The sequence below is a fragment of the Podarcis muralis genome, chromosome 8 (assembly GCF_964188315.1).
Source record: "Podarcis muralis chromosome 8, rPodMur119.hap1.1, whole genome shotgun sequence".
Lineage (NCBI taxonomy): Eukaryota > Metazoa > Chordata > Lepidosauria > Squamata > Lacertidae > Podarcis > Podarcis muralis.
This window is the reverse complement of record NC_135662.1, coordinates 23,905,714-23,927,440: the sequence shown is the minus strand read 5'-3', so window position 1 is coordinate 23,927,440 and position 21,727 is coordinate 23,905,714. Positions and strand designations below refer to the sequence as shown.

The 21,727-nt window shown below is 49.7% G+C and overlaps 1 protein-coding gene across 3 annotated transcripts; it reads left to right on the top strand.

Annotated features, from left to right (window-relative positions):
* The first annotated feature begins 9,521 nt into the window (after positions 1-9,521).
* Positions 9,522-21,284, top strand: OSR2 (odd-skipped related transciption factor 2). Of its 3 annotated transcripts, none has more exons than XM_028736409.2 (4): positions 9,522-10,009; positions 16,526-17,307; positions 18,893-18,992; positions 20,614-21,284. In XM_028736409.2, the coding sequence occupies exons 2-4, from the start codon at positions 16,604-16,606 to the stop codon at positions 20,794-20,796; spliced, it is 987 nt and encodes a 328-aa protein (XP_028592242.2). In that variant the 5' UTR covers positions 9,522-10,009; positions 16,526-16,603; the 3' UTR covers positions 20,797-21,284. The 3 variants fall into 3 exon arrangements, with proteins under 3 accessions (XP_028592242.2, XP_028592245.2, XP_028592244.2); XM_028736412.2 differs by having other exon boundaries at positions 9,528-10,009; positions 20,696-21,284; XM_028736411.2 differs by lacking the exon at positions 9,522-10,009 and adding an exon at positions 12,883-16,157.
* Positions 21,285-21,727: the final 443 nt, after the last annotated feature.

The following is a 21,727-nucleotide window of genomic DNA, read 5'->3' as shown; positions in this document are numbered from 1 at the left end:
TAGCTGGGGACCAAGAGCAATCTTCAGTCGCTCCTCTTTTTCCCGGGGGGTGTCTCGACTGAAGTCGAGCATTTTGAATATCCCGGGGGAAATTGTGGTCTCCTTTCTGGGTGAAGAAGGTGTTAGTCCTGCTTGTTCCTAACTCAATCCCATCCCGAGACCACATAACACCGCTCTTGAAAGACCTCCATTGGCTCCCAGTACGTTTCCAAGCACAATTCAAAGTGTTGGTGCTGATCTTTAAAGCCCTAAACGGCCTCGGTCCAGGAGTGTCTCCACCCCCATCGTTCTGCCCGGACACTGAGGTCCAGCGCCGAGGGCCTTCTGGTGATTCCCTCACTGCGAGAAGCCAAGTTACAGGGAACCAGGCAAAGGGCCTTCTCGGTAGTGGCACCCGCCCTGTGGAACGCCCTCCCACCAGATGTCAAAGAGAACAACAACTACCAGACTTTTAGAAGACACCTGAAGGCAGCCCTGTTTAGGGAAGCTTTTAATGTTTGATGCATTACTGTGTTTTAATATTTTGTTGGAAGCCACCCAAAGTGGCCAGGGAAGCCCAGCCAGATGGGCGGGGTATAAATAAAGAAGAAACCTTACAGACCGTGGAAGGTCCGCTGCTGCACCTCGGGACCAAGAATGGCAGGTGATGGGAGCAGGCAAACAGGCCCGCCCTCATCATCTAGTCCACTGGCCTGATGTTATCACAGCCCCATCTTTTATTTCTTCATCGTCCGGGATGGAGACGCTCCTTGTGTTATTTTTTACTTTAAAAACGTTTTATTATTTTCTACAACAAATTGGTGCTGCCACCTAAGAGACCCAGGTTCAAATCCCCCATTCAGCCATAAGCTCTCTAGGCAGCCTTGGACCAGACACAGTCTCTCTCCGCTTAGGCTTCCTCGCAGGGCTGCTGTTGTGAGGATAGAACTGGAGAGCGGGCATTCCGTGTGTCGGCCACCTTTGAGCTCCTTAGAGGAAAGACGGGAGTATTAAGAGAAATAATAAATGTGCTTAGCCTCGGGGCAGCAGAAGCAACTCACTTGTATTCCTCTAGTACAGAGTGCGATGATTTATGCGAGAGCAAAAGGAGAAACTCCGTGTGTGTGTGTGCGCGCGCGCGCGCTCAGAGTGTGTTTTTTTTAAATTCGGGGTTGGCAATTTCGGGAAGAAGAAGCAGTGGAACGGCTGGGGAGAAGATAGATGTTAACGGTGTGCTTCGCAAGTGAAGTAATGCACATGGGTCACCTTAAAGGCAGGAGCCGTCAAACCACTAAACCCAGAATTACCTGTATGCGCCACGGATGGGATTGGGTCCCGTTGTGCTGAGGACCGCAGCCTGCACCAGACACGCCTCTCGGTTTTTTGCTCTCTCATCTCTGAATAGGCGACGCTTCTGCAAGCTAAATGTGTGAACCTTCCCCCTGAAAAGCACAGCGATGATTTCATGAAAAAGGCTACACGTGGTGTTTGACCCTTAAGAGGGATTTCGCCCTGTATCACCGGGCGACTTGGCAAGCCGCCTGGGCATGTGTGAATCAGCTGTCGCCCTCGTGTAAGTTGAAAGAAGGGCACCGCTTCTTACAAGCTCTGAATCCCTCGTTTCCTTTTGATTTCACGACACACACAGGTCTATGAGAACAGTAACGCACTTAAGTAATTTTAGACTGGGGACTTCAAGGTCTAAAAGCCCCCTCCCATCTTAATATGGCAACGGATATTGTTTCTCTTGCTTCAAAGCGTAACCAGACAGCCCTGCTGCGGGGCAGAGACCTGAGACGCAAATCGAGTTGCTTCAGAAAAGTCTCAGTTGGGTAAATGAAGCTGCCTCAAAAATTATTAGGTGCCAAAGGGCATGATTTGTACCAGCGCCAAACCACATAATCTGTTTTCCGCATGAGAGCCCAGTTCTGGGATATATGAAGAGCGTATCTGAGCATGGGCAGAGAGCACTTTTAATACAGGCTTAAAATCATCTAACTTTGCGCAAGTCCTGATGGGAAAATCTAAACCATATTTAGTGACCTAACACGGGTGTTTAAGCCACGAGCAAATGTGGTTGAATGTTGTTTTTCCTTGGGCAAGTAGTTTGAGAGTTTTTATTCAAACGCAGCTTGGCAGCGCTATGAAATCGAAAGCGTGGAGATTCTTCTAAGAATCTCCGTTTGAGTTGCAGCAGGAGCCGGGAATCTGGATTAAATGGACCAGAAGCAGGTTAGGGAGCAGATGGGACCTCTGCAGCTTGTTGGTTCCCAGGCTGTCGCGCTGGGAGTTTTTGCCGGAAGCGCGAACTTTTGAGGTCTGCGCAGGAGAGGCTTCAGCCGAGCTCCACGCGCTGAGACCTAGATCCAACCTCCCAAGCAGAAACGCATCTGGGAAACGCGCAAAGCTTCAGCGGAGACAACAGGTCCATTGAAAAGACAACGTGGGATGAACTGAGCTGCAGTCCACGGGTGTCCCTCTGGGCAAATGAGCCGAGGCCATTTTGCCTTCAGTCATTACAGCTTTATACATTTTGACACTTATTCAAACCCACGCACAAACTAGCCCTGAATCATGTTGCTATAGGGAAAAATTGGTAGCAAAAAAAGAAAAACAGACGCCAGAGCATCTATACTGTATTGGATTGTTGCTACAGCGCCATCAAAGTAGGACAGGACAGTCAGATTAATTTGTTTGCTTTCACACGTGTATATGTAATGGTTATTTCTTCGCAGTTCTTTTCTATGCCTGTTTATTTCGAATTCAGGTCGCTGTGTATAATGGGATTAATTCCTAAGGGAGTAAGCCTTGTGTTGCGACTTTTATTTCTACGGCTATTTACTTGGGAGTAAGTCCTCTCGAGCTCAGTAGGGCCTGTTTCTGAGTAGGCACGTTTAGCGTAAGTCATTTTCAGAGTAGGCCCATTGAAACCTATTGCCTTAATTTAATCATGGCTAAATTGATTTCAGTGGGTCTGAGTATGGCTTAGTCGGAGATCACTCTATACGTGGAACGGTCCTGCTCCTGTTGTACTAAAAAACAGCCACGTGTGTTTATCATATTTAACCGTTTCCAAATATTTTAAAAATACATTTTTATTTGTATTATAAAGAGAGTAAAAGAGCTGTCACGACACCCCTTTTAGAAAGGAACTCCGGGGGGTTAATAAGACCCAACTCGGAAAGGGAAGTTCAGGAAATCAGAGCTTGGTTTTAAAACTGCAGCGGGCTGGAGCTCAGCCAGAGGTGCGACCTTGCTCTTGGTTCCAGGTGTGTCAGGAGGGCCGGGTTTGTAGAAAGAGAGAAGCACTCTGCACATGCCTGGAGGCACGCCCATCTTTCTTAGGCCCTCAGGTCTCCCTCCAATTCAAAAGGCGTTCCAATCTGAGGGCTGTGCTCTGGGTCCTTACCTGGAGACGAGTTCAGTTGCTGTAGGAATTGCCACACCTTTGTCCCGGGTTGGCTAGCGAGAAACAGCATTTGCGTCATTGGCTCCAGGGCAAGGAGCTACTACTGTATATAACCGGGCACACCCAGTTGGTGCCCTCGCTCTGTCCTTAGGGCTTGTTTTCCCCCCATCTGTCCTTCAATCCGCTCATCAGTCCCCGTGGAAAGTCTTGTGGTACCTTAAGAAGTAGAACAGAAGAAAAACCTGCTGGATCGGGCCAATGGCCCGCCTCCTCCAGCGTCGTGGTGGCGCAGTGGCCAAGCAGATGTCGGTGGGGAAAACCCGCAAGAAGGCTTCGAGCACAAGAGCCCTGTGGTTTCCATTTTATTTATTAGATTTATATACCGCTGTTCATCATAAGATCTCAGGGCATTGCTGCCTCCCAGCTAATAGTAATCGATAGCCCCCCTCTTCCTTGAATGTACCTCTTGTAAAGTCATTTAGGTTGGGGGCCATCACGAGTTCTATAGCTTAACTATGAGCCGCCTTGAAGATATACCGTATACCACCTTTTACGAGTTCTAGAGTTATGCGAGAGGGACTAAAGCTTTTCTACCCCTTCACCTATTTCACAATGGGCGTCGATCCTTGCAGAGCATCCTTTCGGGGCTGCTTCAGAAAAGCGTTTTTGTCTTGTCTCAGGTATGCCATCCTATTGTCTATTCAGAAGTAAGTCGCTCCGAACTCAATGGCTGCAATCCTAACCGCACTTTACCAGAGAGCAAGCACCATTGAATTCGATAGGGCTAACTTCTGAGTAAACATTTTCATAGCTGTCAACGTTTCCCTTCTTTCAAGGGAAATTCCCTTATTCAGAATAGGATTCCTCGCAAGATAAGGGAAAAGTTGACAGCTATGGACATTTTGCGCTTGGCACATCAATTCTATGCCCTGCCAGCGTCCAAACGAAGACATGTTTACTCAAGAAGTAATTAAGTGGCACTGAAATCAATGGACCTTCTTGCTCCCGGAGAAGCAAGCACAGCAAAGCAAGGCGCAGTCGGCTCAGTCTGCAACTCCAAATGCACTTTATTGGGAGTAAGATCCAGCGAGCTCTGTGGGGCTTACTTCCGAGTAGGCATTTATTGGAGCGCGCTGTCCGAGTCAGGCCTTTTGAATTCCATAGGATTTATTTCCGAGGGGATCGCGCTGTCCCTTAGTCCTGCGAAATGCTGGTCCCGAGCCCTTCTTTATCAAGATCTATGTAGATAAAAGTCTCTATAGAGTGGCTCGATTCTCTCTGGTTTGGATCCTTACTCTTTCGTGCTGTGGTTTTAAATACACACAACTCCCCGCGCCGCAAGGGGCACAAAATAACCTAAATACAGTGACCGGGGATCCATCCTCAGCCTTAGTATCAGTTAGCGAGGAAGTGCAAGAGTGAGCCGGAGCTCCGCCCAGCCGCTTCTTTCTCGCGTGTTAGGGAAGCATCCTGAGCCTTTTCTGCCCCTTCCGCGAGCCGCAAAGCAAACAGATGCCTCCAGGGGGCGCTGGAGCTCTTCGTTTCCCTGCTGCTGCTGCTGCTGCTTCCTAAGCAGACCTGGACGGCCGCTAACCTCCCCGCTTCCCTGCCTTGGCCCCCCAGCCGAGGGCCCCGCAGGCATTTCGCGTCCCCCAGCCCACCCTGCGGGCTCCGTCCCCGGTGCTCAGGAGTCGTCCTGCTCCCCTCGCCGGCTTCCTCTGGTCCTGCCTGGACCCCTGGAGAGGAGGGCAGGAGCGAGAGGAAGGGGGGGGCGCGCGCCGGCGCTGCGCAAAGCAGGCAAGTAAGTGGCCACATTGCGCGCGCCCGCCGCACCAGGCAGCTTGGCAAGCCGGGGAAACGACGCGCCGGGAAACTGCCCAGGCGCCGGGTGATGCCGCCTGACACTTTTATTTTATTTTATTTTATTTTATTTTATTTTATTTTATTTTATTTTATTTTATTTTATTTTATTTTATTTTATTTTATTTTATTTTATTTTATTTTATTTATTTGAGTCGGAGGCTGATGTCTATTTAAACCTATTTATTTGTTTTATTTTATCTATTTGGGCCTAACCGCCTTGGGCAGCTGACTACTAGCTGCCTGCCTCTACAGCCGTCCTCCTTTCCCTACCCGGCTCAGCCAGCGTGCCTAGTGGTCAGGGATAATCGTCCTTGTTGGAGCCCAGCAGAAAAGGTCTTGGAAGGTCACGCAGGTTTCCCCACGGCTGGTCTTGCGAACGGTGAGCCTTCCAAGGCCTAGAGCGCGTCACTCCGACCCAGTGTCTCCTAGCTTTTAAGAAAAGCGTAGCGGCGAGAGAGCTTCCGAGCATGGGCAGAGCGCCTTCCGCTCGTCGGGGTGCGAGTCCCACACCGCACTCGCCATCTAGGAGATCAGGGCAGAAAGTGGAGCGAGGAAAAGGGATCTTGCAAAACGAAGCAGGGCGCTTTTCGGTTTGAAACCCCCCTCCCTCCCCGCTTCCCTGCAGGACTCCGGATCGGGCTTCCTGGGTGGCATCACCAAAGGAGGAAACACCGGCTCGGCGAGAAGGAGCCCCGCTGCGCTTGCATTGCTGCCCCCGGGCTCGCGGGGGGGGAAGGGAGGGAGGGAGAAGCGGGCTGGGGGCGAGCAAGGGGTGTGCGCGCTGCTTGAATGGGAAAAGCCAGCCCCAGCGAGCGAAAGCGGCGGGTTTAGAGTGGGATGCCCTTCCCAACTCATTGCCCTTGGAAAGGAACGCAGCCAAGGCCGGATCCGCTCCCTGCGGGTCTCCTCCGGCTCCTGATTCCCTGACAGCGGCCACCGGTGAGGACTTGCAGCCGCTTCGGGAGCGCCTTCTTGCCTGGAAGTAGAAAGTTCTGCTGCAGCCAGAGCGAGCAGTTGCTTCCTGGTCCTGGGTTCCAATCCTGGGCACATTAAGTTCCTTGGGTGGCCCGGGGCCTCTCTCTCTCTCTCTCTCTCTCTCTCTCTCTCTCTCTCTCTCTCTCTCTCTCCCACCCCCGCCGCAATCCCCTCGGCCTAACCTACCTCACAACTTGTTGTGAAGATAACACAGAGACACACACCGCTCCTCTGCCATCACCCGCAGCTCCCTTGCGCACTCAAATGCCCCGCAGAGATTGCGCACCGAGAGAGTGCGGAGTCTTCCTCCCAAGGTGTAGGATGCAGCCGGTCTCGACTGCGCCCAATGGGGCTTCCTCGCAAGTAAGTGTGCGGGCTCAAGCCTCGTCCATTCAGAACCAACAGGACAGGTCCCAAATCAACTCTACCCTATTTAGGGACTGAGAGGCCGAAGCAGTCGTGCATTTGTTTGCGTGTTTGTATATTTGCTTGAGTTTGTTTGTTGTCGTTGCTATTTAGCGGCAGACAGTAGGAAACACACGTCCAACGCCATTTCCAACGTCGAATGGATTCGGCCCGACTTTGCACCAGATGCTGGGATTCGCTCTTAGGGTCTGAAAGAGTGAGCGGAAAGTCTCTGTTTGGGAAACTAGAGCGAAGGGAAAGCAAAATTTGCTAGCTCTCGCCCAGCTTCTGCCCCGCGGAGGCACCTGTTGTGCCTTGTAAATGAAAACAGTCTCAGCCCAAGGATTGGGGCCCAAAACATTGTGCTCTCATCGTCGCCGTTGCTCTCTACTACTTGCGACTTTGATAGTGGCATAGAGGCAACGGCAGATTATTATTATTATTATTATTATTATTATTATTATTATTATTAGCCTCAACAGCAGCAGCAGGAGAAACCTCGTGAATTGCTTTGCAGATTCCTTCTTTCACTCCAGTGCCCATACCTTACCCAGCCACTGTAATCCGTAGGTGATTTTGTTCTCTATTATTGCTGAACCTGCGTAATACGGAATCTAGAAATAACAGCGGGGAAAGATAGTCAATATGTTTCCCCTCTCTTTTCATTGGGGGGGGGGGGACCCAACCACCAAGGAGCGCCGATGGGAATTTCATTTATTATGGCTAAAGGGAGTCAATATTGCGCGGGGTGCGGGGCAGAGACATTTGCCGGCGACGGGAATTTCGCTCAGATCGTGCTGCTCTCCGGACATGGGTCATATTTTTGAAATGAGAAAAGGTAGGGATTGTTCTTCCTAACTTACGTAGCCATGCCAACACATTGCAGCTATGGCCACGCATGCATTTATCGAATACAAATAGAGTAGTCTCGCCCGGTGGCTCGCTCCTGTTTCTCCGCGCCGTCCTCCGTTCACCTTTGGAGTCAGCCGTCGAGGGAAGAGGTCTCACTCTGCGCCCATGGTGCTGTTGCCAAAGGCCGCTGGCGCGCAGGAGCAGAGCCGCCGAGTCCCGCTGCTCTCTATGGAACTGAATTAGAAGGTTCCTTAGGATTGCAGCCATTGGGGTCAAGGGGCCAAGATGATGGCCAGGCAGTCCCTTTAACCCCGAAGTCGGGGACGATAAAATTGTCTCGCTGCCTGCCCTGATCGTGCATTCACATCCATTATTATATTTCTTCCCACCCCTTATTTTCCTTCTCATTGCCATTCTCCCCCCACCCACCCATCCTCCGCCCTCTGCATCTTCCTTCTCCGTTTCTAATCATCTCCTGTTTTCTTTTCTGTGCAGGGAAATTCAGGAATCCTAACTGCTCTAGGACAGGAACGGATCCTTCAATGCCCACTCAGTTCCTTATCAATAGGAGGCTGGAAACAGGGAGATCTGGCTTTTTTTCGTTGCCTCACTCAGCATCTCACATTTTCCAAAGTTTCCATCGCTGGCGTGTTTATTGAGAGCGCTCATCGTTTAAACCAAACGCGCTTTCGCATCTGGCCCATTTGCCTGAGATCTCTCTTTCTCTCCTTCCCTGTCTCTCTCCTCTAGCTCTTAAGCAGCGCGATCTTGCTCAAAGTCCCGAGAGGTGGAGGGTGATGCGGGGTGTGTGTGTGTGTGTGTGCCTTTTAACGTCATTTCGCCATGTGGATTGTTTTATGTTTCAGGGAGCCGGTCCTGCACGGTTCCGTCTGGGGGGCATAATCAGCCCTCCGCGCTGCGCTCCGTGCCATTAATGAGTAGTTAACAAATATTCGTCTAAAACGCCGCTTGCATGCAGGGAAAAAGGAGCCCGACCGCAACTTAACCACGAACAGTAATGTGTTTCTATTTATCCAGGGGCTCAAGTTAAACAACCTGTGATTGGTCACTTGGGATAAGTAAAAACAACAACAACATAAAAAATCCCTCTTAAACTGAAAAGGAGGAAAAGTGGTAGCAAAAGCCCCCGAGGTCCCTATAATCTGCATGCATATGCTTCCAACAATTAAATGTATATAAAATATATTTTTATGTATATATATTTGGGGGAAACTTTCTCATCTAACAGAGGAAAAGCATTTCCGAATTATAGTCACTCGGGAAGTTTAAAAACTACCTTTCAAGATTTTCCTAGATGCCAGATATTTTTATTTATTTCGCCCGGGTAATGTTGGCGGTTCCTTGGGATTCACCTGTTTCGGGTAGAAGAAAATCGTTTGCTCACGAAAGCCAGGTTTTGAGAGAGGATTTCTTCAGCTGGGAGATGATGATGATGACACTAATACTTTGAAATGGCTATGACAAAGTGGCGCCCTATAATTTTGTTTTAAAAACACGATTCTCTCGGGAACCTTACAGTCTAACAAATTAAATAAAGAAGAGGCAAAGGAATTGGGGGGGGGAGAAAAGAGGGGAGGGAAAATAGAGGATTAGAGATAATTCAAGGAAGCCTTCTAAACTATCGCGTTCACATTGATCTGCTTCACACGAAGCAGGAAAAAACCGTTAATGGTCTGAAGGTATTACTCGGAGTGTATAGAGAACATATAGCCAGCATATTTAGTCCATGGAAACGGTGTGTTGGACACGTTCAACAGGGCTTAGCCTGAGAGACAGCTACCGAAGTTTCTGCAGTTGGAGTAGCCAGAAGCATTAAGGAAGGAAGATCTTGATTTATGCACTGATCGTGTTTTCTCAAAGGGGAAAAAGTCACCTTAGGTAACGTTGGGGGTGGGGAGGGAAAGTGTGTAGGGGGAGAGAGAAAGGAGCTCTGCCCCTTTAAAGCCAAGTTGCTATCCAAACAGAAGTAAACAGTGGTGGTGGAACAGGGAGGCGGGGCTTCGAGGGGCGGCCCTCGGAACGTTCGCAACCTCTCGGGCGTTCGGAGCGGGGCGTGGCTTCGAACGCTGGGGCGGCGAGCGTTCGAATTGCTGGGGCTCGGGGAGGGACTGCGGGCGGGGGCAGAGCCCGCGCCGCGGCGAGCGCTGAAATGCGATGGACCCGCGAGGGGGAGGTCCAGACTCGCGCCGAGCTCCGCCGGAGCCGAAGGCAGGACGGGGCTCCCGGGGAAGCTCTATGCCGGCACTTGACTCGCCGCCTCCCAGCCGCCGGAGGAGCCTGAAAGCCCGGGCCGGAGGCCTCCTGGAGCCGCCCCTCTGACTCCTCGGAAGCCGCCCCTCGGAACATGCCCGGAGCCCCCGGGACTCGACGGCTCCACTGAGCGAGCTCCTCTCCCGAGTGGATCTAATGACGCCGCCAAGGCACTTGCTGGCCTGAGGAGCGCCGGGAGGACGTGGGTCCGGGGACGAGGCGGAGGCCCCGTCGGAAGAAATTGGCAAGTGGGAGGTAGGTAGTAGAGTGACAGCTCCGGAATGGTCGCTCTGCTTGGGAACGGGGCACCTGCGGGTGGGAAGTGAGGGATCTGGGCAGGAAGGGGCTTTAGCGGGGCAGAACAGGGGGAGGACCCGATTCTAAGCTCCGCAGGGAACCCCAACCCGGAGAATTGCCCTCGGAACCGTCCAGGAACGGGCTTCCACAACAACCAGAACCTTCTTGCCCTTAGTAATGTGACTGTTAGGATCCTTTGCGCGTTTTACGTGGGAGTAAGGCTCGCTGAGCTCAGGGAGACTTCCTTCCGAGTAAGCGCGCGTGTAGAGCTCGGGCTGGCCGCAGAGGGCTTTGTCAGCCAGCTCGGTCTCCCGCCGAGGAGGAGCGAGCAGCTCCTCGCCTTTACTTTCGATTTGAATCCCGGCGGCTCACACCAGAACAGGGGCAGACCTGTCTCTCGGTGCACAGAGCCGGCTGTGTTCTGCGCGCTCCATAAAGCTCCGGGCAAGTGGAAGGGCCTCCAGACCCGCCCCCCCTCCTTAGAAAGTTCGCACTCCAAAGGCTTCCAGGAAAGCATTGCTCGTTCAACAAATCTTGGGCGAAAGATTTCCTTCCCTCCTCTTGATTTGTTCGAGATAGCCTTTGGGAACGCCGGAGCGGGACGGAGGTCTTGGTTTTGGCGAGGATAAGCAAATACAAATCCGTGGGATCTGGCAGGGATAGTTTCCCCCAACTTCAGCCGGCGTTTGCCTACCTGATAGCTGAGACCCTCGGCGGGCTCTTAGCCTTCTCCCACCAAGAGCGGCTATTTATTTCCCTCTGACATCCAAGCAAAAGCTCCTTTCAAGTCCTTAGCCGTCGGAAGCCCTTGAAAAAGCAAGGCAGAGCCAGCCAAAGATCACGCCGGGAAGACTTGTTTCTGCAGACACTGGCCTTAATTAAATTAAGGATTCGGAGTGGAAAGGGAAGTGACAGTGTGTCTAAATAACATCCGTGTTTGATTCGCACCCTGACTACCAGTGGGCTCTCAAAGGAAAACACTGCACTTTCTGGCCTAATTTCTCCCCCCATCTCCCCCCCCCCCCTTTCTCATTGTCAAGTTTGGCACCTAAACGTATTTACTTTGCACTGCGCTGCTTGCTTTCGGTGGAAGGAAGGTTGTGAATATAGGACTGCAGCCTGCAAGATGGCTCAGAGGGCAGTAAAGTCTATATCTAACGTTGTTCGGGGTGCAGTCCTACGCCTTGTTTCCATTAGATTCTGTGAAATACTGCCTTATGCAGGGTCAAATAATTACATCAGTATGGATACAGCAGGTAGAGAAATTCTGATATGTCTTATTTTAAAAAGACATTACCTTTGGGATGTGCTGAAGCAAAAACAAGATCGGTGTGAATATTACACAACTTAAACACGTGGTTTTGAAAGTAAACTTTAGCATTTTTTAAAAAAAGCTGTAATGGATATCCCATTGAATCAAAGAGCAAACGTGTGCAAAATCTTGTTGTAGAGAGGCGATCCCATGTAAATGAGTAGATTCTCCTAAAACCTGCGCTATTATTTTCCACGTAAATTTATAAAATGTACGCCTAAAGATCATACTTGCATGAACACTTACTAGGGAATGAAGTTGCAGTGGTTTAACTAGGATCAAGCCCCATTGAATTCAACAGAACTCATTTCTGAGTAGCAATGGTTAGGATTGTGCTGAAATAAATGGAACCTACTTCCAAATAAACATTAATCGAATGTCTTTTTTTCTTGCAATGGGAGGCTCTGAATATATTTGCTTTTTTTTAAATAAAAAACTAAAATTATATTGGAAAAGTGACGTATTTTTTCATCATATGCCTTTAATCAGAAACGAAAATGTCGGTGTTAAACAAAAAACCCTCAACTTTGTTGAGAACAATTAATATAAAATAAACCATAACTGGGTTTTTATGTTAGCGGCCTAATCCCCGAGTTCTGGCCCTCGGTCTTAAAACAGGTTAACATTAAAAGTAACTCTCGCTTGATTCATTGGGATTGTTTCACATAATGTGTATTAAGCAGCACAGCAGCAGGAAGTAAACTCTAATTAGATCAGTAGCACTTAAGTTTCTGATGGATGTGTTTTTAGGATCTGTGAGGGAATAATTTAAACCGACTCAAATTTTCAAGCCGCTTGGAAGGAAAATGCCAAAACGAAATTGGAGGCTCTATCCTTAGCACATTTGCTTGGAAACAAGGACCATCGAAATCCGCAGGACTTCTAGAAAATGTGTGCGGTGAAAGTGTTTGGGGACAAATTGCGTCGTGGGCGTGTAAAAGCTGTACATCTGAAATATAAATATCTAGGAATAATACTAGTACTTTGGTGCTATGCATTACAGCTATTTTAATACAGAAGAGAAAGAGTTTTTTAAAATTAAAAAATCACGTGCTTTCTGGGTGTCCCCCCCTCCTTTTTAATATCCGAGAAAACATCTTTTTTTTTTTTTTTGTCAAGCGTGCATTTCATTTTTTTGTGTCAAGGTCCTGCTGCATGATGTTTTATCTAAATCAAGCAGTCCAGCCCAGATGGAGAGGGGATCCCCTCCCCCTCGTTAGGAAAGGACCCCCTTGAGTAAGTCTGGAAGCCCCTTGACCCTGGCACGATGGGAACTCCAGCAGGAAAAAGTAAACGAACCTCTTTCCTTTTTGCTTCCCATCTCTGCGTGGCGATGTCTCTTATCAGGATAGCCAGTCCTTGGGCGGTCGCGTTGCAGTGTCGAGGGGTGGGGGTGGTGTGGGCGCCATGATTTGTGCATTTATTTATTTATTTGCAAAAGGGAAAGTGATGAGTGGTGGGAAAGTCGTCGGGGGGGGGACGGGACGGGAGTTAATAGTTTCGGTTGAACGGGCTGAGTGAAACCCTCTGACTGTCACACACCTCTCATTAACTCCCTTCCCTGCGCACTCGGGTCGCATACCAGAGGCAAGGAAGAGGCTGCGTGTTTTGTTTTGGGTTTTTTTGCTACCCCTTTTTAGCGCTGCATTAATTTAGAAATTGTCCGTCCCCTTCTCCAACCAACCCCCAGAAGCAAAGCTCTGCTCGGCCCGGGCGCGAGTGGGAAACCGGGCCGAAGGCAACCAGGGCACTTCGGCCCCTTTGGCCCATCAGATGTTGATGCAAAAGAGGAAAATAATGCACGATCAAGTGCGCTTTACGTTGGCACACGTATAAGACCCCTGATGGTCTCTCCTCCTCCTTCCCTCTTTGCAAACTGGCGGTGCAGAGGCCTACGGCTGCCATTGGAGAAATCAACGAAGCCTTTTGCGCCTAGGAGCGCTTCTATCCAAACTGGTTACCCCTGCAGACTCATAACCCAGCCTCACGATCCTCTATTTTTTGAAATACAAAACCAAAAGACGATGCCTTTAAAGAAGGGGTGGGGGAAAATCAGATTATTTCCACTTCGCGTCCCGGGCTTGTTAATGGGTCGCAAGGCGCAATTCGGGGATAGAGAACCAGTAGTTTTTTTCCGACCAGGCATTTGCAATAAAGCTCGTTTAAGCTCTTGTGAGCATCTTCCAACCGGATTATTATTGTGTTTTTTAGAGGAAAGTATCTGGGGATGCCTAGAAAGGAGCATCTGAAGGCTTTATTTCTTTTCTTTCGAAAATTGCCTTGTGAGAGCGAGCGGGACTAACAGATGTGGCCGAGCCCAGCCCGTCCCAGAAGCCCGTTTAAATGCTTAACTCCCAATTGGATTTTAGGGCCGCTTTTATTTTTCTCGAAGTATCACATTTCCCACACTCCTTTCGGGAGGCTGCAGGGACGTTCCAAATGCAATAAGAAAGCGGAGCAAGGAAGAAGAGCCAAGATCCTGGGGCAGGAATGGCCGCGAAACTGCAGTGCTCTCGGAGAGAAGGGCGGGGGGCGAAGGAGTAAGCCTCGCCCGCCTCCTCGAGCGAGCAGGGCAGTGCTTGCCAGTGCTACTTCTGCGGGGCTAAAGCACCCCCCAAAAATAACCTCGACCCCAGATTAAGGTCCGGCTGCCCGCTGGAAGCCTGGGAGCTGAATCCCATGTGGGAGATCCTCGGGGCAGCGCCCTGTGGAGCTTGCCTGTCGCAGAAAACCATCCCCGAGCGAGGTGGCTCATCCTAAGGACTCCCAATGGAGGGGGCGGGTGTTTCCCCTTGCAGAAAAGCGGCCAGCTGGGTCCTTGGCCAGGGCGCGCGGCTACTACTCGCCTTTCCCTGAAGGCCGCCTGGGAGAGACCCTGGGGGTGTCCCTCTTGGGTGGCGCCTTGGCCAGCTGAAAGGGATCTGCGAGAGAGGAGGAGGGAGGGGGTATTCCGAGCCTGGAGCGCTTGGCGTCGAGGGGCGACGGGGGAAGTGTTGCTTTTCTCTCTTTCAATTATCTTGATTAATGAGTTGTCGCTGAGGGAAGAAAAATAAGCGCAGCACCAGCACCGGGAAGGCCAAGGCGGGCAGCCCCACCGCCGAGAGCCACCAGCCCCTCCTCTCCAAACGCCCCCGCCTTTCCTCGCCTCCCGCGTCGGACCTTTGCTTCCCCGCCCATGGAGACCCCTCTGCTCCCCTCCCCCTGACTTAACCCCACCAGGTCAACCTCAGCCGACGACTTCCAAGGCCTGGGAAAAGGCGCTATACCAGTTCAGGGCCTCGCCATTGAAACCTCGTGGACACTTCCGACGGTGCCGGTGGAACTGACTTCCAAAGGCGAGGAGGATCCCAGGCGCTGACCCCCCCCCCTATATAATCTGTAGATGCGACGGAAGAAACAGCCCCCGACGTGAGAAGCGCGTTCTAATTGTTGTCGCCCTTTCATTCAGCACCGGCCGGCCCTGATCGGTTGGCGTTTTCTATCCCCTTTGCCCTCCTGAGATGATGGGTGTCTCGGGCAAGTGCGCCAATTCGAGGCCCAGGCTACGATCCTGGGTCCACCTGCTTAAAAGCAAGCTCCGCCAAGGCGAACAAGCCTTCCACCTATGTTTCCTCGGAAGTCACGTCCATTAATTTGAACCGGATTTCTCTTCCATGAAAGCATGGGCCAGGTCATCGGCCTTACCCGTAGGTGGAGTTGCTTACTTGAGAGCAAGCCCCCATGTAGTCAATGAGACCCCTATTTATTACATAATAGGATTCTTTGGTGGGAAATGCACTGGATCGGGCTGCGCGCGTTTGGAAGTGTTTCAAGATGGGGTATCGGCTTCTTCGTTCAGTCTTACAACCGAGGCCAGCTTCCCAATGGATTGCTGGTAGTAGATAGCTGTGATCCATAACACAGCCAAATTCAAATCAGCTGCCGTCGTACCGGTTGGACCTCGTGTGCCCTTTGCATGGTGGAAAGAAGTTAAATCGACCCAACTGAGCCTTACTCTCGTGTAATGTGTTTGGGATCGGGGGCCCCTCCGTTTTCACTGGTTAAATGAGTCGGGAGCCATGTTAGATGCACTGTGCTCGCACATATTTCCCTGTGAAGCGAGGGAATCAGCGGGTATTTATCACTTTCCCCTCTCCGCCCCCTCCCCCGCAAGCCCCTGACATGACTTATCGCTTCTTCAGGCATCATGAGCTCTTAAAGAGCCTCCTGCTCCCCACCTAGGCGCATAAAAAGTCCATTCGAACAAGCAGGATCGCAGCCAAACGCCTTAAAAAAATCTATTTGTGAAGCTCGCTCATGTTGGACGGGAGTCAGTAGCTCGCTTGTAAGGGCGCGCGAACTTCCCTGCTTACACCACCACTGTGTGCGCTATGGCAAGGACGCAGAAACCGCACACCAAAGCAGCCCCCGCTTCCAAACGGCTCCTGTCCTGAGCCTCCAGCCTTGCAGGACACCCGCTTCCAGCGTTAAGTGGCCGGCACATCGCGCTCCTCCTGGGTCGTTTCAAAAATATGGACTTTGTAGTCAGTTCTGCCATCAGTACAACTCGCATTCAGAGGGGGCGTTCTGAAGAAGTCGATGAAATGCTGGATCTGGGATCCCCCCGCCGCCGCCGTTTTCAAAGATCCTAGTCCTCGTGACCTTGCCCGCAGACGCAGCCCTTGCCAGGGAACGCGGCTTTGATTTCTTGATCCATCTACGACATTGGAAAGAAAGAGTCACTCTGCCTAAACGAATTGCGGAGTGTGTGTGTTGCAGGGATCCGTGCGCTTCATTGCTATTTGATATTTTCAGGTGATTTTTTATTTGCGTTGGCCTCTTGCAGGTAATGCCGTTGCCTCCCAACTTTGCTTGCATCTCTGAACTTTATATAGGATTCCGCCGGTTTGGGGCCCGCTTCACCAGCGAGATCAATTCGGAGTCTGAATTATTCGCCGCTCTAACGACAGCCCTCTCATTCGGGTCCCCTAATTATTTATTTATCCTGGTGGCACATTATTATTGCTGTGAATGTTGTTTAATTCTACTGTACTTCGTCTTAAGGGGACCTGCAACTGTATTAAAACCAGGCCCCTCTTGTCAAATCCACGTGTAGACGCTGCCCTTGCAATAACCTGCCTCTTGTTTTGTTTGTCCCCCTCCCTCCCTCTGTCCCTGCTCAGGACCTGCGCCCGTGCGTGCGCCCCGAGGAGCCGCGGGTCGCCTCCGGCCCTCCACGGCCAGTCCCGGCCGCTGGGACGATGGGGAGCAAAGCGCTGCCGGCGCCGATCCCTCTGCACCCGTCTCTGCAGCTGACCAACTACTCCTTCCTCCAGGCCGTCAACACCTTCCCGGCCGCCGTGGACCACCTGCAAGGCCTGTACGGCCTGAGCGCCGTGCACACGATGCACATGAACCACTGGACGCTGGGCTGCTACGCCGCGGCCGCCGCCACGGCCGGAGGCGGCGGCCCGGCCGAGATCAGCCGCTGCTCGGCGCTGAGCGAGATGGCGGCGGCGCAGGGCCTGGTGGAGCGCTTCCCCTTCCCGGCGCTGCCCTTCGCCACGCACCTCTTCCACCCCAAGCAGGCGGCCGCCATCGCGCACGTCCTGCCGGCGCTGCGCAAGGAGCGGCCGCGCTTTGACTTCGCCAACCTGGCGGCGGCGGCCACGCAGGAGGACCCGCCCAAGGCGCACCAGGCCGCGGCGGCGGCGCACGGCGAGCTGGCCAAGCTGAGCGGCCCCCTTTCGGCGGCGCTGGGCAAGCTCTCCCCGGACCGGAAGCCGGCGCGCGGCAGGCTGCCTTCCAAGACCAAGAAGGAGTTCATCTGCAAGTTCTGCGGGCGCCACTTCACTAAGTCCTACAACCTGCTCATCCACGAGAGGACCCACACGGACGAGCGGCCCTACACGTGCGACATCTGCCACAAGGCCTTCCGGAGGCAGGACCACCTCCGCGACCACAGGTCAGCTCCTCTGGAGATGCAGAAGGGGGACTGTTGGGCTACTGCCCTCGCTCCAGCCTCTTTGGAGAAAAGGGTGCCCATGGGGTTATGCCATGCAGGATCCAGCCACTCCCCGACCCTCCATTTCCCTTGGAAATTAAGCCTTATGATGCATGGCCTAGTGGTGGTTCTGAGGTTGAGCCGCATAGCTGTCAACTTTTCCCTTTCCTTGCGAGGAATCCTATTCGGAATAAGGAAATTTCCCTTTAAAAAAGGGAAACGTTGACAGCTGTGGGTTGAGGTGCCAACCAGCAAGTCCTAGGCTCCAGTTTTCCCCTAAACCCACTTAGATAGGCCTAGAGGAGAAAGGTCTGTTTCTCAGCCTCCTGTATGCAATAGGGAGGTGGTTGGTGTTATTAGTATGCTGCCCTAACACACAGTGCAGTTCTCATTATGTAGGAGGGGCGCCGGTAGGATTTATTTCCCAGGGAACAAGGTTGGGACTGGGAGTATTGGATTGATTTGCATAGAAGCAAGTGACATTGATCAGAAGCAAGTCATCTTCCACTTCAGTGGGCCCAACTGAGGGTGAGGAGTAGCTTCAAGGTGGTTGGCTTTCATGACACTTATTTCCAGGGCTCTGCATCTCATCTGTACTCATCTGGGCTTTCCAATCTTTCCCCTTTTGCTTTCTTTTCTAGTCTGTAGGATTTGATAAAGGCTTGGTGATCCCAGCAAAAGAGCAACAACAAACTGCTTTGCCTCTGTAGAAATAGCATTCGATAGAAGTCCATTAAGGAAGCTGCAGAAAAAATTCAGTAGATTTATAGCCTAGCAAATGTGGATCAAAACTCGAAGGGGAGGGGCAGAGAGAAGGCAGTATGTTCCTTGAAATGAATATTTCCTAACACTAATGGGATGTTTGTTCTTTTCTGTCCCATACATGCCAGAGAAACAACATTTACAATGTGTTTGTAACAGTGTACAAATGGCCCTTTTCCTCTGTTGCTTGCTCTGAGAAGCTCAAGGGCTTTCTGCCTTTTCTCATCCCATCAAACGATAATGAACTGTGGGCCAGATCCTGTGGGGGTCTATAAACTTAGTAAGGCAAAATTCCAGCTGACCTCAGCTGGAACAAGTGGGACCACAGCCTTTACAAGTTCACCTGAAAGCAAGTCCCAGTGCACGCATGTGAAAGATTGCATACTTCTGTGCATTGCTACTCAGAAGTAAGTTCCACTGTTCTCAGTAGAACATACACTGTAGTAAGAGTGTTTAGGATTGTCTTCTTAATTTGTTAGCAGAAAAGGGCAATGAAGCCCTTTGGAGAAACTACTGTCAAGTGGCTGCGGAAAAAACCTATGAAAAGAAAATTGGAAAAGTAGATTTCAGTGTTGAGTTAGGCTTAGTCTACAACCCTGTACCCTTACCTAGAAGCAAGCGCCATTGACCTCAGTGAGACTTACTTCTGAGTCAACATTTATAGCATTGTCCCATTAGTATAATTTCCCCCCAGATACTTGAGCTACATAGAGACTACTGCTAACTGTTATGGCTTTTTCTGTGTCTACACATACTGATTCCAAATGCCTGTATTGGCTTTTAGGTATATCCATTCCAAAGAAAAACCGTTCAAATGTCAGGAATGTGGGAAAGGATTTTGCCAGTCCAGGACTCTAGCAGTTCATAAAACTTTACACATGCAGGTAAGGTTAGATCCATATTTCTTTAGACAGTTTATTTTTATCTTAATTCTGTTTCAACTCTTTATACATAGCAATATTCATTATGAATAAGTAAAGACATGTAACTGTACCAGAGGAGTGATGTTGATGGTATTTAAATCAGATAATTTATCCACTACTGACCTCCACTTTGCTTCATTGTGCAGAAAATATGACACAGTCTGAACTTTTATTTCAGTTGTTCAGAGTCATTTAATTCATTTTTTGGGGGTGTAAATTGTCTTGACTCATTCTTTATGGTAAAGAAAATAAGCACACTGGGATCTTGGAAGGATTAAAGAAGCCTGCAGAAGTTGTTTATGGTTGTGATCCAATGCACAATTACTTGAGAGTAAGTCACATTGAATTTAACAGGATTTTATTCTGAGTAAACGTGTGTTGGCTTGAACATCAGTTCATTTAAGACTTGCATATTCCATAGCTGGAAAAGATTCATAGGGAAGTCTGGCACTTCTGAACCAGATGAAATGTATGCTCTGTTTTTAACAGCTCAGATTAAAAAAGACTTGCTTTGTGGAAAGCTTTTCACTGATAGAGATGATGCAAGTATCCCTGGGAAGCTGGGTGGATTAGCAAGAAGCATTTTTCAGTAGATCCTAGAGATGGGGAAATGTGATGAAGTGAGGATTGTCCTTGACAGGCAAGAAGATATATCCGTGCTGTTAAGGCTGTAATCTTAAGCACACTTACTGGGGAGTTAGTTCCAGTGAGCTCAGCTGGACTGACTTCCGACTAAATGTCTATAAGGATCAGGCTGCAAAGAATTGTGATCTTGTACCTACAGCAGATACATGAGCTACCCCTGCCCCCCCAAAATGCATTTACTGGGATGTAAACTGTTAATAATTTCAGTAGAACTTGTCTTCAAGTAGGGCTGAACTCCTAAGCATACTTGTTTCCTCCCTCTTTGTTTATTTTTATCTTCATAACAACCTTGTGCAGTAGGTTAGCTAGAGATATAGGGGATTGGCAGAAGTTCACCTGGTGAGCTTTCTGGCCGAAGAAGAATATGAACCCACATCTCCCTGGTCCAATCCAAGTTTATATGTACTATCCCTGACAAGTTCTCTATTTTATTTTTAGGGACTTACTTCCAGTTAAATGTGCTTACGACTGGGCAGCAAGCATGCTAGGATCCTCACCTTACTTTCAGGACATCTTCAAACTTATGGATATTTACTTTGGAGTAAATCCCACTGAATGCCATAGGATTTACCTCTAAGTAAACACACATAGGATCAGGCTACAAATGCACATACAGCCTAATCCTGTTTTGGGTTTAATTTGTTCTTTTTTTAAAAAAACAACAACTAAGAAGTAAACATTGTTTTCCGTGGTGTTTACTGACCATTTAAATGTGCCTAGAATTGCAGCCTTATGTGGAAACCACTTCCATGGCATTTAGGCCTGAGAAGGGGCACTTAGGATTTGTGAAGATTTATTTCCCGCTATGGCATTGGTGTTTTGAAGGGTAACGAAACTGGGGAGGGTGTGTGCATATAACGAGAGAAGTTTTGAGAAACTCAGTAAACCAGGTAGTTTGTAAAGGGTTTAATCCTTTGCTTGCTTCAAATCTGAACAGGAATCTCCACACAAATGCCCCACATGTGGAAGAACCTTTAATCAAAGAAGTAACCTGAAAACTCACCTTCTCACCCATACAGACATCAAGCCCTACAACTGTGAGCAGTGCGGCAAAGTGTTCAGGCGAAACTGTGATCTGCGGAGGCACAGTCTAACTCACACCCCGCGGCAGGACTTCTAGAACCCTCCACAGGGAGCTAACTCTGGCTCAAAGGACTTGAACTGTAGAGAAATCTTTAAGCCCATGCACATGTGGACAGATGTACGCAGGGCCCCATCCTCCCTCCCTTGGCTCCTGCCAAAAGCAGCTGGGGTGGGCAGCACAGGGGAAGTGACAGCAGCCCCAATCTGCTTTCCTCGGCCCAAGAGCACCTCTTGTAGATAATAACATCGCAGCTCATTTTAGAGCTCTGTACAGAAACTGTGGCGTCATGTGTGTTTGTGTACTTCCTTTTTTTTTGTCTTACCAAATGCACATTGGTAACAAGGACAACGAGAGTGAAAAAATATTTTTAAAAAGTGTATTGCAAAGTAAACCAGTTTTCCCAACTCTCTCACGTTTGATAATTAATGATTCCACGGACAGTGTGGTTATTCAGTCCTTCTTTTCGTGTCAGTTAAAAATCAGGAGAGTACGGTAACTGAAAGGTAAATGGCGTTTCTACTTAAGCTGGACTGTTTGGTTTCTTTTTTTTTTGTAAGAACGGTTTTGATTTCTAAATATCGTCTGTACATTTGTAAAAGGGATCTACATTTTCAAGTGTTTTAATGGTGCAATCCTTTGCATGTTTATTCAGAAGTGAACTATTATTAAGAACAGTTGGACCTCAAGATCAATTTAATAGTACACCTCAAGACATGACTCCTCTTGAGTAAGCTCACTTGTGTTATATAGGATTTACTTTTAGGTAATGGATTTAAAGGAGCATATTGGGCACTAAGCCTCATTGAGCAAATATACAGGGGGAAATGCTGCAGAACTGCCGGTTCTTTACTTGAGAAGACATTTTACAAACATGCATACGCACAGAACATTTAAAGTACACCCCAAAGAATTCTGGGAACTGTAGTTTTTAAGGGTGCTGGGCCTTGTAGCCCTGTGAGGGGCTAAA